An 18,223-nucleotide genomic window follows, 5' to 3' on the forward strand; every position below is an offset into this window, starting at 1 on the left:
TGAGTACCAGCTAGGTAGAAAAGCGCTATATAAGTGCAGAACATTTACCATTTACTCTGTCCCTTTATTGTAGATCACATCTCGAGTGTTTTTTGGGGAACCGGGTCCCTGGTTTAATAATATGCAGATGGACGGAGACAAGACAACCGTCTTCCACGATATAGACGGCTCAGTCAGTGAGTATCCCGGGGCTTTCCTGGTTAAAGAGGACAACTGGCTGCTCCGTCACCCCGACTGCATTGACGTGCCTGACTGGAAGGCTGCTATCTGCAGCGGCCACTATGCACAGGTGGGCCTCTGTTGAATTTTTTATTTCACAGTCAAGGTTCTCTGAAATTATAAACAAGTACAAAGTGGGTATTCTGTGTGAGGAAATTATTCATCCATCGTATTCATCTGAGCTGTTCACAAGTGGTTCCTTCATTAGTTCGAGCTATTGTAGTAATTATATTAATGGTGGGAATACTACAAGAGTGTGAAAGAGGAGCACTTGTAGGTTTTCCTGATAATAACAAATTATCTTAATAACTTAAATAGTTAATTTTGCACTAGCAAAAATGACAATAAGGGTCAATGTAGCCATAGACATGAGGCTGTCCAGTCATAAAGTCATCTCACACTGTGCTACCTTTCTGGTCAACTTAGACCAAAGAAGACAGACCACACAGTGTATTATACTGCTATGGGGTGTGGTGTAATGTTTATGAATGTAGGTGTTCACGTGTACCTTACTTATTTCAGTTAAACATCACACTTTGGTTAAATGAGCAGGACGCCAACAAATTAGAGTCATCTGCTTAATTTCCAGTTGTGCACGTGCCAAACTTTACAGGTAGCAAAAAATGTATGAATATTAATACATATAAGGTCGTTATTTGAAGGCACAGACACGTAGTTGTTATTATTATTGATGTGTGTAAAGGTGTTTTGTTGTTTTTCAGTGAACAGCTGACAATTCAAGCCTTGTTCTCTTCAGATCTATGTCCAGACACGTCACCCTGCCAACCTGAACATGAACATAGTAAGGGATGAGTATCCTGATCGGCCCCTGTTCCTAGAGGGGGCCCTGGGGAAGAGGAAACACTACCAGCAGTTCCAGCCAGTGATCACACTGGCCAAAGGCTACAGCATCCACTGGGACCAGGCGGCACCATCTGAGGTCACCATCTGGCTCATCAACTTCAGCAAGTCAGTAGACACGCAACACACAAACAGCTAACAGTTATTAGAGGGAGAAATAAACTACATAGTCTATACACGGTAATAATCATGCACCGAGTAATGCTAATTCATATATGCACTTCTGTGCCTGAGATCATTTTATGTATCTCAGGTACTGAGGTTATTAAGTTTGACTCTACTTTGTTTGTGTGTGTTAACAAATGCTCATCTATTTTCCTATCTTGTAATCTCTACATATGGAGCTACATAGCTACAAGTAATAATGATTTTAACATTGCGAGGACTTGGTTTAAATTTTTCTCTTAGCATGGATGAATAAAGATGTTCTGTTGAAGTTTCTTAGACTGTCTCGTAACCTTCAAAACCTGACAGTCCATGAAGCCGTGCATTTGTCATTCTTTGGACTTTTCATGTGTGTGACTGAGAGCAACAAAATGACTGTTGTTGAGGAGAGAAAGAACATGTCTATACAGTAGTCACCCCCCTGGGATGTTTTCACCTTTTAATTAAAAACACATCCACCTTTTTCACGTCAGTATTTAGTCGAAGCTCCTTTGGCAGCAGTCCCAGCACCAAGCCTGTGTGGATAGATCTCCATCAGCTTTGCACATGTCTCTCACATGTCTTCTGGCAAACTCAAATGAGCTGTTTTCTCTTTGTCACTCTCACATAAAGCTTAGCTGGTGAAGAACCAAGACAGTAGCTGTTATATATACAGTCCTGCTGTAGGCAGATGTATGCCTGTGCCACATTTCCATGCACTAACTTGTGCTTTTCGATAATAATAAGTGAGGGCATGCTGAGTGTTCTTCTGCCCTCATTATATAGTTTTTGAGCAGGATACTGATACATCCTTTCTTTAAAGAGTGTGAATAATTCTATGTGAATTTAGATAAGTTTTTTGTTTGTGTCAATTAAATTGACCATGATTTTACGTTGTAATAACCTAAAAGGTTTTTATAGGTACATAGGCAGGAGGAGGCTTTTCATCACAACTTTGAGTAGGATCACTTTAGTTTTTAGATGTGGTTAGATGGCTCATCATATGATTGAGTTCTTTGAAGAACACTGAGACCTTAAAGGGGAACTTTACCGATTTTACACATCAAAGACTGTTTCCACTTGTTGTGCAGGACTGCTGCAAATGTGAAAAAGGTTGTGTGAGGCAGTTGTAGTGTCTCCAGAGGGAACTGTGTGAAATTTGATAAACTTTTCAAAGTGGCAGAACATTATTTGGGGCTGAAATTCTTGAGAAAAAAAGCCTAAATGTATACAACGAAGACCCCAGTAGCTTGGTCCTCATTTCTGGTTTTGGCACACAGCACACATACTTGAACCCAACTGTCTCCACTTGATGATACTTGATAACTGAATATTGCATGGCATCTGTTCACTTCATGGTCATACATAACCAGAACTACCGGAAGCAGTTAAGATTAGAAAAAGAGATGCTGACGGAGAAGATCAAAGCTTGCCTTTTCTTCAGGGCTTACTGTAACTGTTCTGACATTCTCAATTTTGACTTAATCCTTCGCAAAGTGGTTAAATGTCTATCCAGTCAGAATGAACTTAGAAGACATTTTATTCACAGTTCATGTGAAAATGTGGGTGATGACATGGAAAGTTAGGTGATTAATTTTGTTTTCAGCACCAATCCCTCCTTAAAGGCTTTATGTAAATGGCAGCTCAGCTCCTGAGGTCACTCGGATAATTCATGGCGAGAGAAGTAAACTAATGGAGGCTGTCGGCTCAGTCCTCGCACTGCTGTTATTTATGAGGATTCACCACAGACATGGGAGAGCCTGACTTGGTGCTCCTCCCTTCAGATAGTGTTTACAGTGTGGCCTTCAGTCATTTAAACTGCATAAAGGCTTCTCGTCATTTCAAGCATGTCAGCTATTCCCTGTGGCCCGAGTCCACCCTGACATGGACAGCGTAGAGTCATGATATATAGTCATGGTATGTTTCCACTGGTGGTGCATAAACTAATGGCGCCATCTACAGTTCACAAATTAAAATAGGAAACGAGAACCAGCTGAAAAATGACTTGTTTAATATTGTCTTTAAAAAACAGCTGCTGTCTTCAGGGTAAACGAACTGATCCTAGTTTAATTAGACATCCTGTCGTTGTTTAGTGTGATGCACTGAAATAAACAGACGGTACCTCCTCCTGATTTTTTTGTTTTGCTGATAAATGTGTTTATCATCTATCTAGCATCTCAACCAGTAATGGATTCAGCTGGTGCTGGTGGTTTCAGACTAGTAGTCCTGATAAATAGTACACTGTCTTTAAGTACTGTACTCAAGTGTAGTTTTAAGGTATTTCTACTTTGAGTTTTTCATTTTCTGCCATCTCATACTTTAGCTTCACTACATTTTAGAGCCAACTATCATACTGTTATTTCATTACATGTGTTTGTTGCTAGTTACTGTTCACAATCTGACTACTAATACATACAGTAGACTATAATCAAGACTTGATTAACAATGGATGGACGAATGGAGCAGTACATAGGATATTTAAAGTCAAAAAGATGTACAGGTTTAAATAAAGGTTTCCTTTTATGAATGGCTTAAGCTTGTCTAAATTGTTGACACATTCTTGTTGTATTTAGAAATGACTGGATAAACGTGGGCCTCTGCTACCCACAAAACACCACCTTCACCGTCATCTCCGACATCCACAACCGCCTGACTAAACAGACCCGCAAGACCGGTGTGTTCATGAGGACGGCGCAGAGGGACAAGATCAACCACTCCCGTCAGACCAGAGGATACTACTACTGGGAGGAAGATACCGGGTCAGACACACTCAAAGACTCTTTTCTTTGTTAAGCACTACTTTTCTGTACTAGTGTCAGTGGAAGTGTGCACTGTCTAAAACTTCACTGTGTTTACTGCAGCCTGCTCTTCCTGAAAGTACAGGCCCATAATGACAGGGAGCAGTTTGCCTTCTGCTCCGTCAAGGGTTGTGAGAGGGTGAAGATTACCGCCGTCATCCCTAAAGACAGTACGCCCAGTAACTGCATGGCCCAGGCCTACCCCAGACATGCTGAGCTGCCCGTTGTCGACGTGCCTTTGCCCAGAAAGATACCTAATGCCAGGATGGTATGGGGAATACTTTGTTTTTTATACAGTCTGCGTCTTAAGCTTCCCAATGTTTTACTCATCCAGGTCTGCAATCCCTCCCGTCTGCTGCGCTCTGCCAGCAGACGACGTCCTGAGGTCCCCTCACCTCACCTCAAACTTTTCAACTCAGTGGTTCCAAAATGTTGAAAGGGTTAGGGTTAGGGTTAGGGTTACCTACACACCTTTACATGCTCAGCAGCCTCTCTTCCAGTTTTCAAAACCCTGCTGAAAACAGAAGTCTTTCACTACTTTCTCTGCACTTAAATATAAAATATATATATAAATAAATAAAAAATAAGGTCAGACACAGATAATGCTAACACAGCTAGCACAATGTCAGCAGCCAATCTTATCAGACATCCAAACCCAAAGTGCTGTGTGACCCCTGGTGATGTTCTCCTTCTATAACAAGCCACACATGTTTCTGTTCATAAGGTGTGCTTTTCATATTTCTTTATTTGTACACTCTGACCTCTAGAATTCATGTAACAACCTATTATACATATATTTATAACAAATGCTCTGCTCACTTATCCTGCTGCTTATCTCAGCTTCCCCACAACAATGTTCAGAAATGCAATCTTGCTCTTATAATGAAGTGGCATTTTCAGCTGTGATGAGCTCATATCATTGGTTTAGTGTAAATTGCTCCTGTGAAATGTCAAATCTTGTGTATTAATTCCAGCTCTGTTCCTTTGCTTATTTCAGCACTCACCAGAACATTTCCTGGAGGTCAAACTGGAGTCCTACAACACCCGCTTCTTCCACATCAAGGAGGACTTTGCCTTCACCGAGGTATATGTTTGTCTCATACAGACAGGGGAGTAGTAGGAAAGTTAAGATGACTTCGGTAGAACAGCTTTGGGCAGAGGCACATCCAGTGTCACCTCATGTCACCTTCATCTGAGCCAAAAAAAAGGCACTAGCAAAAGACTGTCCATACCAACAGGCGGTGGTCGTCTGTCTTTGTCGTTTAAGTAAGGAAAGCAGAAATAGACTCACATATATGAAATAATGAACAAAGGAGCACTAGTGCCAACGGTGCAGGACGCACAAGGTGACCGTCGGTTTGGTTTGTCTCAGCCTTTAGATCACTGATTCTGGTTTATTATACTGAAACAATGAAAACACACACACAGTTTCACCTTCACTGCCCCAAAAAGACTGTCACTGTCACTTTGAACTGGACATTGGTTTAAATAAATCAAACTTAAATAACTGTAGTTCATAACACACGTAAGTAAACACACCAGAGTAGATTTACTGCGGTCAAACTGCTAAAGTAAAAGACGAACGTAAATGTTCTCACTTCCACTCCCAAAGTTAGAAATTTAAACCATTTATCACATCTCTTTTGACTTGAAAGTTCTGTTACTGTATTTGTGTTTCCTATGAATATAGATCATAAGAATGCAGCTGGCACTAATTGCATTTTTCTTATTTGAATTAATTTTCTATGCATCATATTGTCAGTTTGCTGAAACTGCTTATTAATCTTGGATGTACCTCCTACACCGTCAGCAGAATCTTCTCCCTTCTGCGGCATGGTTTCACACAAATGAACAGAAAATTAGCATCACATATGCTTAAGCAGCATCACTGAAAATGGAAAATGTTGTTAGGAATGAACATCGGGGCAGATGTTAGGTAAACGTGTGTGTCTGATGGCACCTGAATGCAGAGTACCTACATATGTGAAAAAAACAAAAAAATGTTTCCACATGAACACGTGTTCTAGTTCTAATAAACTAAAATTGTTTGTTATAAATGTCAGAATATGTTGAACTCAGTTTAGACCATAGTTTCATCTTTGTGGAAGAGCAAAACTAAAGTTGTTGTGTCATTTTTACAACTTTGGACTGAACCTCGTACAAGCCCATCTGTTGACTGAGTGAGAATATAACTAGATTATACTAAAATATAAAGTCTCCCATCCCATCAACAAGCACACTGCTCTTCTTTTGCTTGCTTTAGCTCACCATTTATTTGTACTTATATATACAGTTTTCATTTTAATGAAGCACTTTTTATGTATGTGTTTTTTATTTTTTATTTTGATGTGACAGGTAAATGGAAAGAAGTTGTACCAGCCAGAAGATGGCGTACAGCTGACAGTAATTGATGGGCACAATGGGAAAGTAGTGGAGAGCAAAGGCTTTAGGAATTCTATCCTACAGGGCATCCCTACACAGATAGACAACTACATCAGTGGACTGGCAGATGGGTAAAAACACACACACACACAATACTGGGTGATGCTGAATCCTCCAAATGTAAAAGCTCTGCTATGTAGAACACTGTCTGTTGGAATTCAAGTAATTTTAATCATAAAATAATGTTTCAGGCTCCAATGTAAAATACACACTGGAGCTTAAAAGACACATGCAGCTACTATCAGCTGAATTTGAAAATGATGAGCTGTCCTTCACTCTTGCTCTAGTTCCATCATCCTCATGACGTCTAAGGGACGTCTGGCTACCAGAGGTCCCTGGACTAAAGTCCTGGAGAGACTTGGGGCAGACAAAAGCATCAAATTGAAAGGTAACTCAGTATAGTGTACCAGGGTCTGTTGAGAGAAATGTGCTCACAGAGCATTTCAGCATAATGTTGAATGTTCCTGGAAATCACTGGATCAAACAGCTGATGGTGCTGTTGCTTCATGGGCTGCTTTTACCCAGTGATTCACACTATTCACTTCATCTCCATCATCCCCTCATGTGAATAGTTTGAAATCTGCAAAAACAAAACATTATTTTTAATTTATCATGGTTATGAAAGATGGTATGAATGTATCCCATCACCAGCTATAAGCAGCTGAATGGGGGGAGTGATGATAGTACTGTTACTTCTCTGCTGTTTAGAACCACATGTGAGGCAGGGAGTTACTGAAAGTAAGTCTATTTCTCACATGATTCCTCTTGCTTTAATGCAATTTTCCCTTCCTGCAGATAAGTTGGCATTTGTGGGGTTTAAGGGCTCCTTCCACCCCGACTGGGTCCGTCTGGAGGTAAACTCTGAGCGAGCCAAGATCCATCAGGTCCTGCCTGTTCCTGTGGTGCACAAGTTGAAGCTATGAGTGGCAGGTAGGGTGGGGATGACGGCCAAGAGACTATGTAGCCCCCAAGATATTTACGCACATACATCCTAAAAAATCTACATACACACACACATACACACTGCCAGCACTGCAGAGTTAGCCGCTCCAACCCATTGGTCCAGGATCAATTGGTGGTTTCTTTTGGAGATTCGGCGAAGAGAAAGAATGAATAAAGTCTAATGTGAAAAGGAGGAAGACCTCTCCCAGATCCAGCGCCACAAATGATGAACTGTACCCTCTAGTGGCCATATCAACTCTCTGATGACAGAGGCATGGAGCAGCAAGTGGCTGTCTGCACAGACATGGACAGATTACTGATATATGTTTCTGATTGAACAATGTCATTGTGTCACTGGCATCATTGCTATTTTCACATACAGTAATGCAGTAGCTTGTTGGCTTAAGTAATATTTGGGTTTGGTCAGTGTACCATAACTGTTGTGCTGTAATAACTGTTTTGTGCACCAGCTAAAGCTAAGAAGGATGTTCACATTAGCATTGACCTGATAATCATCAAAAGGCCTGTTAGCTCTCTGACAAAGTCAAAAGCCATAACTGACGTTTCCAAGACTACATCCTGTAAAGGTTTACCCCATCGTTCTGACATCTAAAATAATAGCTGTGTCAGTTAGAACGCACAAGCTCCTTCCACTTCCTAAGACTGTACAATGTGCTGCATTCATGAGTTTTACGGCTCCTGTAAGCAGGACAGTGATCTGGTTGGCTGTGACATCTGTTACCACCACAGAGCGATGTGCATCCAGCTAGTTTGGAGGTTTCTGCAGTGGACTCAGGAAGAGAGGTCCTCCTGCTCGTCCACTACAAACTGTTCTCCATAGGTAGCCCAACTATTAGTTAAGTACATTACAGATCTACAGAGACGCTCACAGAACCGGTATTCTAAGTAAATCCAATTAACCTCCTGCAAAAGACAATCATATGCACGCATTTTGTATTAGCAGTAAACACTGAGAAGAAAATATGCAACCATCCAGATTATTACTAACAAATCTGGAAAATGTGCTATGCCAGTGTTTTTGAAGATGATGGTCATAGTTGCATCACTAAAGACACAGGCCCAGAGATCCAAGTGGTCAGGGAGCTCCAGGGCCAAAGCCAGGTACACAAATGCACCAGGGTTTATTTGAAATGTAAGCCTTCTCTCACATAACCTGCTATTACAAAGAGTTGTGTATGATCGTATTGTGTAGGAGCTGGTGTGTTCACAATAACCAACATTTGGAAAGAAACCTGGGATTTCCGATTAATTTTTGCATCAATAACTAAAGCCCAGTTCTTTTCCATGATGTCAGCCATGGTTTGCAGAGCTTGGCATATTTGCAGAGGGAGAATTTAGTAAGAAAGTGTGAGCCAGCTCAAACACATATACCATGTAATGTACAGGTGTTACTAAGCAAACAGGTCTCTGTGATATGTGACACAAACTAAGTGGTTTTACCGTCCTGCTTTGTTTGACAGTTAAAAGACAGAAAACAGAGAAGAAAGAAGAAACATTCCTAGTTTTACATCCAGACTTGGTTGTTCCATTCTGAGCACTTGCGCATTTGATATTGTGATGTTTTCCCTCCAAGTTTTAAGTTGTTTTTTTTTTTTCATAGCAGTGTATGTGGTCCATCCATCTGTGTTTTTAGAGTGAACCAGCAAGAAGCACACAACAATATAAAAGATGAAATAAAATGATCAACTCACTGTAAGGGGGTTTGTTTTGAAATAGAGAAGGAAACGTTCCCCTCCTCCAACACACACACCGTTCGCCGAAATAGCTGGTCTTTTTTCGGAGGTTGTAGCAGTATCTTAGTGTTTTGTATGTTAAATGTGTTTTAAAAAAATCCACAGATTGATAAGAGATATATTTTATACTTATTTATTGTACAGGAACCATTGATTTGATTCAAATCTACAAAGGACATCCTTTGAGTTGTAATGGTTTTACTGTCCTGTATGTAAGAAACATTAATGCTTCATTTTACCAGATTTGTACCAGACACTCACTGCATACTGTACATGCATATGACTCTTGGTATAAGTGGCTTGTTTTAACTGTAAACTAATGGATGTGTTGTATATGTGGCTTGGGCTTGTAAAGTGATGAAGCTAAATGACTTTGAATTTGAACTTTTGTACAGAAATAAATGATAATTAACAGTTTGTCTGTGTGTTGCTGTGTGTTGTATGATGATGTTTGAGTCACGTGCTCGTGTGTCTATATTCCCAGTGCCAGGTGGAGCTCGTTCATTGATGGGCATGATCAGGGTTGATTTGTTATTGCACATATAACATAGTTATTCATGTATAATTCAATGGAGCGAGGTCAAAAACAGTCCTACATCTGCAGCAGCCCTCCTATCTTATTCATTCAATTGTCATTCACCTCCTCCTCCTCTCTCCTCTGGCCTCCTATCTCTCTCATTTCCTTGGTTTCTACAAAGGCTATTTTAAGAAGTACATGTAGTTCACTGAGAACATTTCTCTGGGCATCAATCCAACTGATTTACTGATTAAAAAGTATTTGAAACACAGATAACATTAATGGACTAGTCCAATCTAGATTTATCCCACGTGCTTCATAAATAAGATTTCCGCAGAAAGCATCATGATTTGTGGAATGACATGAAGAAAAGTGTTCACACCAGAATATGTCTGACCTTAAAGAGTTGTGTGAGGAAAAAAAATTCCTCCCTGATGCCTGCCTGAGAGGACACGAGAGATCATATTTTATCAACAAATTGCACATACACTGGTCAGCTGCGACATTTAATCCATCTGGTGGCTTTAATGTGCAGTGTACAAGGATCACCATGTGCAAAATGTAATGCCCGCCTGGTCATGATTTACAGTTGTCATAACACACAGTGTGTTGCTTGTGGAGTATGCAGCTGTATAGGTGCCCAGTTCTCAAGTGATAAAATTATTATTAAAGTTGTTAGTGAGACCTGTTCATATGAATGAGGGAATGATTTCATTCATTTAATAAAGACATTTAATTTGAGAATCGTAGTTTGCATGATGCAAATCTGGACCAGCGTCTGTTCTACTTCATCCCCAATGTGTTGAATGTTCCTTGGAAGTCAGGATTGTGTCCCAGCCACACTGAGACAACACAGAGGCTTTGTTGTCATATTGAAACAGGAAGGAGACAGGTGTTTACACTATGCTGCGTGTTAACCATTACACTTCTTACACCTCACATATTTATATAAAAATGTTTATTTTCATATTCCAAGAAAAGTCAAACACAACATGTGTGGCTCTAATAACTGGCTTCATGTCTGTACCAGAAAAAACATTCCCGTACCTGTCATGAGGCTTGGCACAGAGCACCAAAAGTGAAAGTTTAATAGCACATAAGTTTTAAACAATATGTGCATGTATTATGATCATTTGGTGATAACATAAACTACTAAACCAGACCACATTGACATAACAAGTGATTTTTATATGATTTCAACAACAGTCGTTGCAACATGTTCTACTGAAGGACAGGAGGGAAGACAAAACTGAGTAATGACTCCAGATCAGCGGTCCAGACTTATTAGTACCCATAGCACCAAATCTAACCCACTGCATCTTCATGTGTTCCTGCCGCCCCTCATCAGTTTAATACTCACTGAATGGCAGTGAAAGTAAGCAATGTCTCAGCCTAGAAGACAACGGACCTGTGGCTTCCCACTAATCCATCACAGCTCCTGTTTAAGGTGGCTGGCACTGTTCCCCTCCAAGTCGGGGTTCTTGCTCTCGGCCTTCTTCTTGCTCTTCTTCTTGGCATTGACCTCATTCTGCTGCTTATTTTTAGCATTGTCCTTCTTGGCAGCCTTCCCTGGGAACACCTGTCCTTCTACAGTGACGTCCACGCAGCGTTCCTGGGCCACAAGGAAGTCTTTGACCTCCCAGGCCAGACTGCCGTCCCGCAGCATGAAGATGACCCTGTTGGAACCCACCACGAACCTGCAGGAGAACAGGCAGATCACACCAGGCACTGGTGGTTATCACAGACTATCCTCCACTGGGGTGGATTTGTATTAACCGTAAAACAGCTTAATTAATAAGCAACTAAACTAAGCTATAATTCATGATGATACAGTGACATGCTATTTGAAAAAGAAGAGAGGAGAACAGTTAAAAGTTACTTCATCAAAGAAAATAAAGGGGAAATTATTATCACTACATTTTATTGCATACTACATGTAAAACTACCTTTAGTATACCAAAGTGATTCAGCAACACTACAGTGGTTTTAGCCAAAGCCTTTTTCTTTAACTAGTTTGAAAAACAAATGTTTGACTAATTAGACTGTAATGAAATGCAGCACAGTGACATCATACCCTTTCATTTGAGTTTTTTTTTTAACGATGCCTTTATTTTCTGTGTCCTACTGGACATGGTTGACACCAGTCTTTCACAAATCTGTGGAGAGATATTCTGCCAGTTTGGGAGATGGCTCTTTTTACAATCAAATTATTGAACTGGATTCAAATCAGGGGACATACTTGGCAGTATTATAGTCTTCACTATGTTCTTCTTCAGAGACTTGTGTGCTTATAATCACTGCCACCTGTCAAGTAATCAGAGACTGGGAGTCTTTTCATTTAGTGCAAATAAAAACTTAGATTCAAGGCTCCACTGTAAATGTCATCTCCATCTAGTTCCATATTCATATTCCTCCCAGACACTGCGATTCAGCTTATACACCTGTCAGTCAACAACACTGAAACCACTGACAGATAAATAACACAGATTATATTGTTTTAATGGCACCCGTCAAGGGCTGGGATATATTAAGCAGCAATGAACAGTCAGTCCTGAAATGCTGTGTCAGAAGCAGAAAAATTACAAATTTAAGGATCCGTGTAACTCTGACAAAGTTGAACTTCTGATGTCTAAACAACTGGGTCAGAGTGTTCCCAGTTATCCAAGGAAAGACAACCAAATAACGAGCTTGTTCTTACTTGTTCGTCTCGAGTCAGCTTGTGTCAGTGTTCTGGCTCTGGTACTGGAAAGCCACTGTAGTTTCTACTAACCACAAGATGTCACTGTGCTCAACGTGTTTAATGCTCCACAGCTTCCTAACTTTTTTTTTTTTTAAATGGAAAATACCCTGAAACTTTACCAGGCCAACAAACAAGCAGCCAAACAAAGTTTGGTTGTTGGTAATGTTTAACAGCGTCAGTGAGAAACTACCTCTGAATATCATAGTTGGCGTTGAAGAGGCTGCCCTGCCACAGCCCAGTGATCTCCTCCGTCTCTTTTTCAGTTGGGTTTCCTGACACTGTGGCAAAAACCATAAGGGTCCTGCCCTTCTTTGACATCTTGAGTAGCTCCTCTGGCTTAGAGGCATCCACCTTAGAGAAATCCACCGGGGGAGGTGACCTTTTGTGCTCTGGAAGGTCACCTTCCTCAATGTCATCATCTTCCTGCAAAACCCAGAGGAGAAAGTCGTCAGAGGTTAAAATGGCCATGACACAATCAAAGACTGGACATAGTGTAAGTGCCTGGTTGTTAGTGTCTCACTCTTCATATAGCTGAAGCACTGAGCCTAACATATATAAATGTACTGTTATATTGGGGAATTCACTCAGCAACCTTTCCACCTTTTACTGTGTCACTTCAATTACAGTTTTTACTGTGAGATGTAGATAGTAAAATATACTAAATTAATGATGTATCAGTGAGAACGTTTCCACTGTTTACTCAGCAGAAAGTGCTATAGTTTGAATAGAAAAAAAGTGTTTGAATGCTGCTCACTCACTTTTTAATCTGCAATTAAAAGCCAAGCCTAGATGAAATATGTAATGATGGAACAAATCTCCATTTTATTTTTTTTTTTACAAAATTAATTTTAGTACTGGAGTGTTTAGTAGATTCAACAACTTTAATGGCATGTACTTGTTTTGTTGTAGATTACCCCACATTGTGTCCTCAAAAATATAACTGACTCTCCTTCGATACATTTCCATCCGTGTAATTCTTTCACTCTTTGACTTCTCATGTTAGTGTAACGCTAACGTTTTAGGTCAATCACTTCTGAATGTAACAGAGCACTCTACTTTCCGTTTAAATATTGCTACGTGTTCTTATATAGGCGAAATTTCTTCCTCCACAAATGAACCAGAGAGCAAAACGGAACAGTAAAGTAACAGAAGCGTTAAACTGTCGGTAACGAACAACATTCGCTCCATGTTACTGGTGATGACGAGGTTTCAGGTTAATGACGAGTAACGGCGAAGCTAGTAAGTTAGCTAACGTCTGCAGTCTGACTGAATGAAAACCAACACAAACCCGTACCTCCCATTGTTCCAAAAGCCGTGCCATATCTGCGTCATTGTAGTCTCGAATGTCTTTCTTTTTCTTGGGTTTATCTTTAGTGTCTGCCGCTAAAACACAAAACAAATACGTGCAGAGAAGCAGCACCGCACATCTCCACCTGAAGTCGGACGCCATGTTTACAGATGGAGTATTCTGATTGGCTCTGACGTCTGCCGGTCACAAGACGGGAGAGGCGCGTCACAGCGGTGAAAAGCTGCCCGGTGGCACGCACGTGATAGGGAGCAATTTCAAAATAAAATAAAAACTATTCATCTATTAAAATGTGTCGTTTAGTTGAAGTGGTTATGTTTAATGTCATAACAACAATCAAAATGTCACAAATGAATTTTTGCCCTTCTATTCTTTTTCATTTTCTGTTCCTCTGATGTTCCACACACATAACAGCAAAGATCTTTTTTTTTCAAAACTGTTCACTTGGATTTAGAAATCAGAACCATCACCAGAATGGTTACAACAATAAACTGAGATCATCTCAGATTTGGTCATAAAAATTACTTGGTTGGGCACAAAATACACCTTATTGCAGACTAGTCTAGAAGCATATGGAAGTGATAACAGTCCATACGTGTCTTCTGAAGAGATAATAAATAATTTAGGGTAAGGGGTTAGGGTTATCTAAAATTTATGTCAAAACAGGCTATCAATTAGGTGGTGCATTTTGAATTTGCTGCATTTGCAGGATGGTGTATGTGGAGCCGGGCTAACATAAACTGTGTGTGTGTGTGTTTGTGTGTGTGTGTGTGTGTGTGTGTCCACTGTAATGAAGAAACATTCTTTCACTGCAACAGCAATGACATATGTTTGTGGACAACAGTTACGCTCTAAGGCACAGAAGAACAATAAACTGTTTATGGGAACAGAAAATGTTTGTTAGAGGGATAAATTCATCATTGGTTTGGGATGACATAAAATGGGATCAACTGACAATAAGTAAAAGATATATAACCATGTACTTCATGTACTTTTTCGGCATATAGTGAATAGCTGTGCTGAAGTATTAGATCGTTTATTTGCAATTTCATGCGAATTTGGTTTAAAAGCATAATAATAGAAATAGTGTATGACCACTAGTTGTCGTCAAAGAGGAGCCTCCATCATGTTCACAGGCAGGAAACATGGTGAGCAATAAAGGTCAGTTAGACTATCACATTCTTACTGCAACCTTAGTAATACAATCATGAACTGAATGCTAGTAAATCAGAATTTTCTCACAGTGACTACATGACATCATTATGGAACATAATGGATAATGGATATATACAGTGGCAGAAAAAGGATGTGAACCTCATGGAATTTTGTGATTGTCTGCTTTATTTGTCATAAAAACGTCATCAGATCTTTATCTAAGTCAAGAGTATTAACAAATATAATGTGACTAAAATGATAACACAAAACAATTCTAACAACCATAAACACCTCATGGTGCTGGTGAAAAAAGAGTGTGAACCCTTGGAAGTAATAAACTCAACCAGGTGCTTCCTGTAGCTGTGGATCAGACTTGCACATCGTTCAGGAGGAATTTTAGCCTATTCTTCCAGGTAGTCATATGCTTTGGATGTCTCATGTGTGGCTCTCTTAAAGTCATTCCATAGCATCTCTATAGGGTTGAGATCTGGGCTCTGATTTGGCCACTCAAAAAGGCAAATTATGTTGATTATGTTTTTCTGAAGCCACTCTGTTGTGGACATCACCCAGCTTCTACAAAGTTTCAGCTGACGTACAGACAATATCATATTATCTTGAATTTTTTGATACACTTGGGAATTCATCTTCCCCCCAATCACTGCAAGTTAGCCAGGCCATGAAGCAGCAAAGCAGGCTCAAGTCATGATGTTTCCTCCACCTTACTTAACAATTAGGATGGTGTTTTCATGATGATATGCAGTGCCGTTTTTCCGCCAGACTTACTGCTGTGTGTTCCTTCCAAATAGTTGGATAGTAGGAGGTTCTTTGTTTGTTCTCAATAAAGATATGAAAAATCTGAATTTTTTTGTTTTATTTTAGGCACATTATATTGGTTAATACTACTTGACTCAGATGTAGATCAGATCACTTTTTATGAAAAACTAATGCAGAAAACCTCAATATCCCAAAATGTTCACATAGTCTCTAACCGTACATATATATGTGTGTGCGTGCGTGTGAAAACCAGCTGAGTTCATGGGGGCGTAGAGATCGGAGATCAGTCTAGCTGACACAAACTGTAGAGCAGTTTCCTCTTTGCCGACTCCACCCAATGGCACCATGCCCTGTGCAGCTGCATGTCCCACGCGCTCACAATCCCTTGCAGTGTGTTCATCACAACCTCTTACTGAGAAGAAGAGAAGCTTTGTATTGCATACCTGAACCTCTTAATTCCTTATGTAAAGTTAGAATCTCTATGAGAAAAATGCGTAGTTTGATATTAAAAATATATTTTGTAAAGAGACTGAATCTAATATATATTCATAACCAATAACCAATAGTTGCTTTATAATATATAATTCTGTGAAAAATGCACAAGATATTCAGTGAATTGCACACAGATATTATTCCCAGAGACACACAACATTCCAATAATGCTCCCCAAAAGTTGAGTAACATCTTTCTGTATATCTATGTATTAGTCCATCCACCCAGCATAATCTATGATGTAATAAATCCCTGATGAATGCTTTCATATCATCCTTTGAAATTAACCAATTGGTGTTTTAGCCAATTATAGACCAATATCCAAACTGCCTTTTAGTAGTAGTAGTTGTTGTAGCAGGTTCAAAGCAAATATGTGACCACCTGTGCAAGAAAAACCTGTATGAAGATTTCCAGTGAGTACATCATAGTACAGAAACAGCACTGATAATGGTTGCTAATGATCTTTTACTAGGATCAAATTATTTGTTTTGCTAGATCTTAGTGCTGCATTCGACACAACATTTTCTAAAACTGACTGGAACATGTCATTGGGGTTAAACTTTAACCCCAATGACATTTAACTATCAGATAGATAAGAGTTTTCCAGTTTGTGAGGGAAACATAATGCAGCTGTGTGCCTCCTCCCTGACACCTGGACAATGCCCGACTCCTTCAGCCTTTGACTCTTCTGGCCCAACCTGAAGAGACTGGTCCTGGGCCATCAGCAGAACCACATCCTCATCTTCTTCATCAACGCAGGGAGGACTAAGGAGATGGTGGTGGACTTCTGCAGATGTCTACTCTCCCCTCGCCAGTGAACATCCAAGAAATGGACATTCAGAGAGTAGAACTAGACTAGTACTCTTATACGTACCTAGGTGTTCACCTGAACAAGAAACTGGACTGGATTCATAACACAAAAGCATTGTACAAGGGCCAGAGCTGTCTCTACCTCTTGAGGAGACTGTGGTCTTTCGGGGTGAACAGGGCACTCCTGAGGACCTTCTAAGACTCTGTGGTGGCATCACCCATCTATGGGGTGATCCTTTGGAGCAGCAGCATCACTGACAACATATTATACACATGTATAGTTCTTGTAGCTTCATACAACTTTGATTTATTATTTATCTTACATCTTTGCTACTTTTGGCATTCTGCTGTGTACTTGTACTTTGCAACAAGGCAAAGGTTTTCTTATCTTATCTTAAAGGCCAGGATGTTCTCTAATTTTCTACTACTAAATTCAGACAGACAGAGGTTGTTTTCTGCTTGATCCTGCAGAACCGGCTCCCAGTTTAGATTCAAGAGGCAGACACCCTCTTAATACACTCACTACATTTAAGATTAGCTAAAGCTCAGCTATTTTATAAAGCTTAGAGCTGGCTCAGGTGACTCTTGACTCTCTTCTTGTGTGATTTACAGTTCACAGTGAAAAACTACAGAGAAAATACCAACCTCCCAAGCATAGCATGAGCAACTTTGTGTCCACCATCCAGTGTACACTAGCATAAAACACTGTTTTGCATTATGAATTTAGAATCCTTATACTGCACATTACATTTACATTTAGTAATTTGGCAGATGCTTTTATCAAAATAAATAAATAAAAAAGTGTTGGGAACATGGTACAACAACATGTTTTTTTTGTTTTGTTTTAGTATAATTAGTATAAGTATAAAGTGTAGACATATGGAATCTTGCCTAAGGTCCCCTACTGGAGGTAGACCACAGCAGGAACTTGAACCCCGGCCTCCCACATGGAGGGCAGCGATCTCACAACACTATTCAACCACTCTACATATTTAACTTGCTTCTTAATTTACTTACAAGCAAGACAATAGCCCAGACATACAAACAAATAAACAAAAAAACAAAAAACTATTTACTATAGTCCTGAGAGCTCAATAAGCTGCAACTTAACAAAACAAAGGCAAATAACAAAACACACATGAAGAATACAACTTCACCAGCTTGATAACACAGGCACAGTATTGACAGTAGAAAACAGCATAAAGAGAAAATCCAGTCAAACACAAAACACGCAGTGTTTGGCAGCACATTTCTGTATTCTGCATTTCT

At 39.9% G+C, this 18,223-nt stretch overlaps 2 protein-coding genes across 2 annotated transcripts in view; one reads left to right on the forward strand and one right to left on the reverse strand.

Moving 5' to 3' along the window:
* The window catches only part of cemip (cell migration inducing hyaluronidase 1), a 125,227-nt gene extending 114,530 nt beyond the window's left edge, over positions 1-10,697 (forward strand). The window contains exons 22-29 of the mRNA XM_026378053.1: positions 74-289; positions 977-1,188; positions 3,798-3,983; positions 4,086-4,290; positions 5,020-5,106; positions 6,378-6,535; positions 6,752-6,852; positions 7,260-10,697. Coding sequence (XP_026233838.1) covers positions 74-289; positions 977-1,188; positions 3,798-3,983; positions 4,086-4,290; positions 5,020-5,106; positions 6,378-6,535; positions 6,752-6,852; positions 7,260-7,387 — 1,293 coding nt within the window. The 3' untranslated portion in view covers positions 7,388-10,697. The remainder of the gene's footprint in view (positions 1-73; positions 290-976; positions 1,189-3,797; positions 3,984-4,085; positions 4,291-5,019; positions 5,107-6,377; positions 6,536-6,751; positions 6,853-7,259) is intronic.
* On the reverse strand, positions 10,179-13,906 carry mesd (mesoderm development LRP chaperone). Its single transcript, XM_026378054.1, has 3 exons — positions 13,712-13,906; positions 12,608-12,840; positions 10,179-11,374 (listed from the first exon to the last, which is right to left on the reverse strand). Exons 1-3 carry the CDS (start codon positions 13,865-13,867, stop codon positions 11,107-11,109), a joined length of 657 nt encoding a protein of 218 aa, XP_026233839.1. The 5' UTR covers positions 13,868-13,906; the 3' UTR covers positions 10,179-11,106.
* Positions 13,907-18,223: the final 4,317 nt, after the last annotated feature.

This window comes from Anabas testudineus, chromosome 3, assembly GCF_900324465.2.
Source record: "Anabas testudineus chromosome 3, fAnaTes1.2, whole genome shotgun sequence".
Taxonomy (NCBI): Eukaryota; Metazoa; Chordata; class Actinopteri; order Anabantiformes; family Anabantidae; genus Anabas; species Anabas testudineus.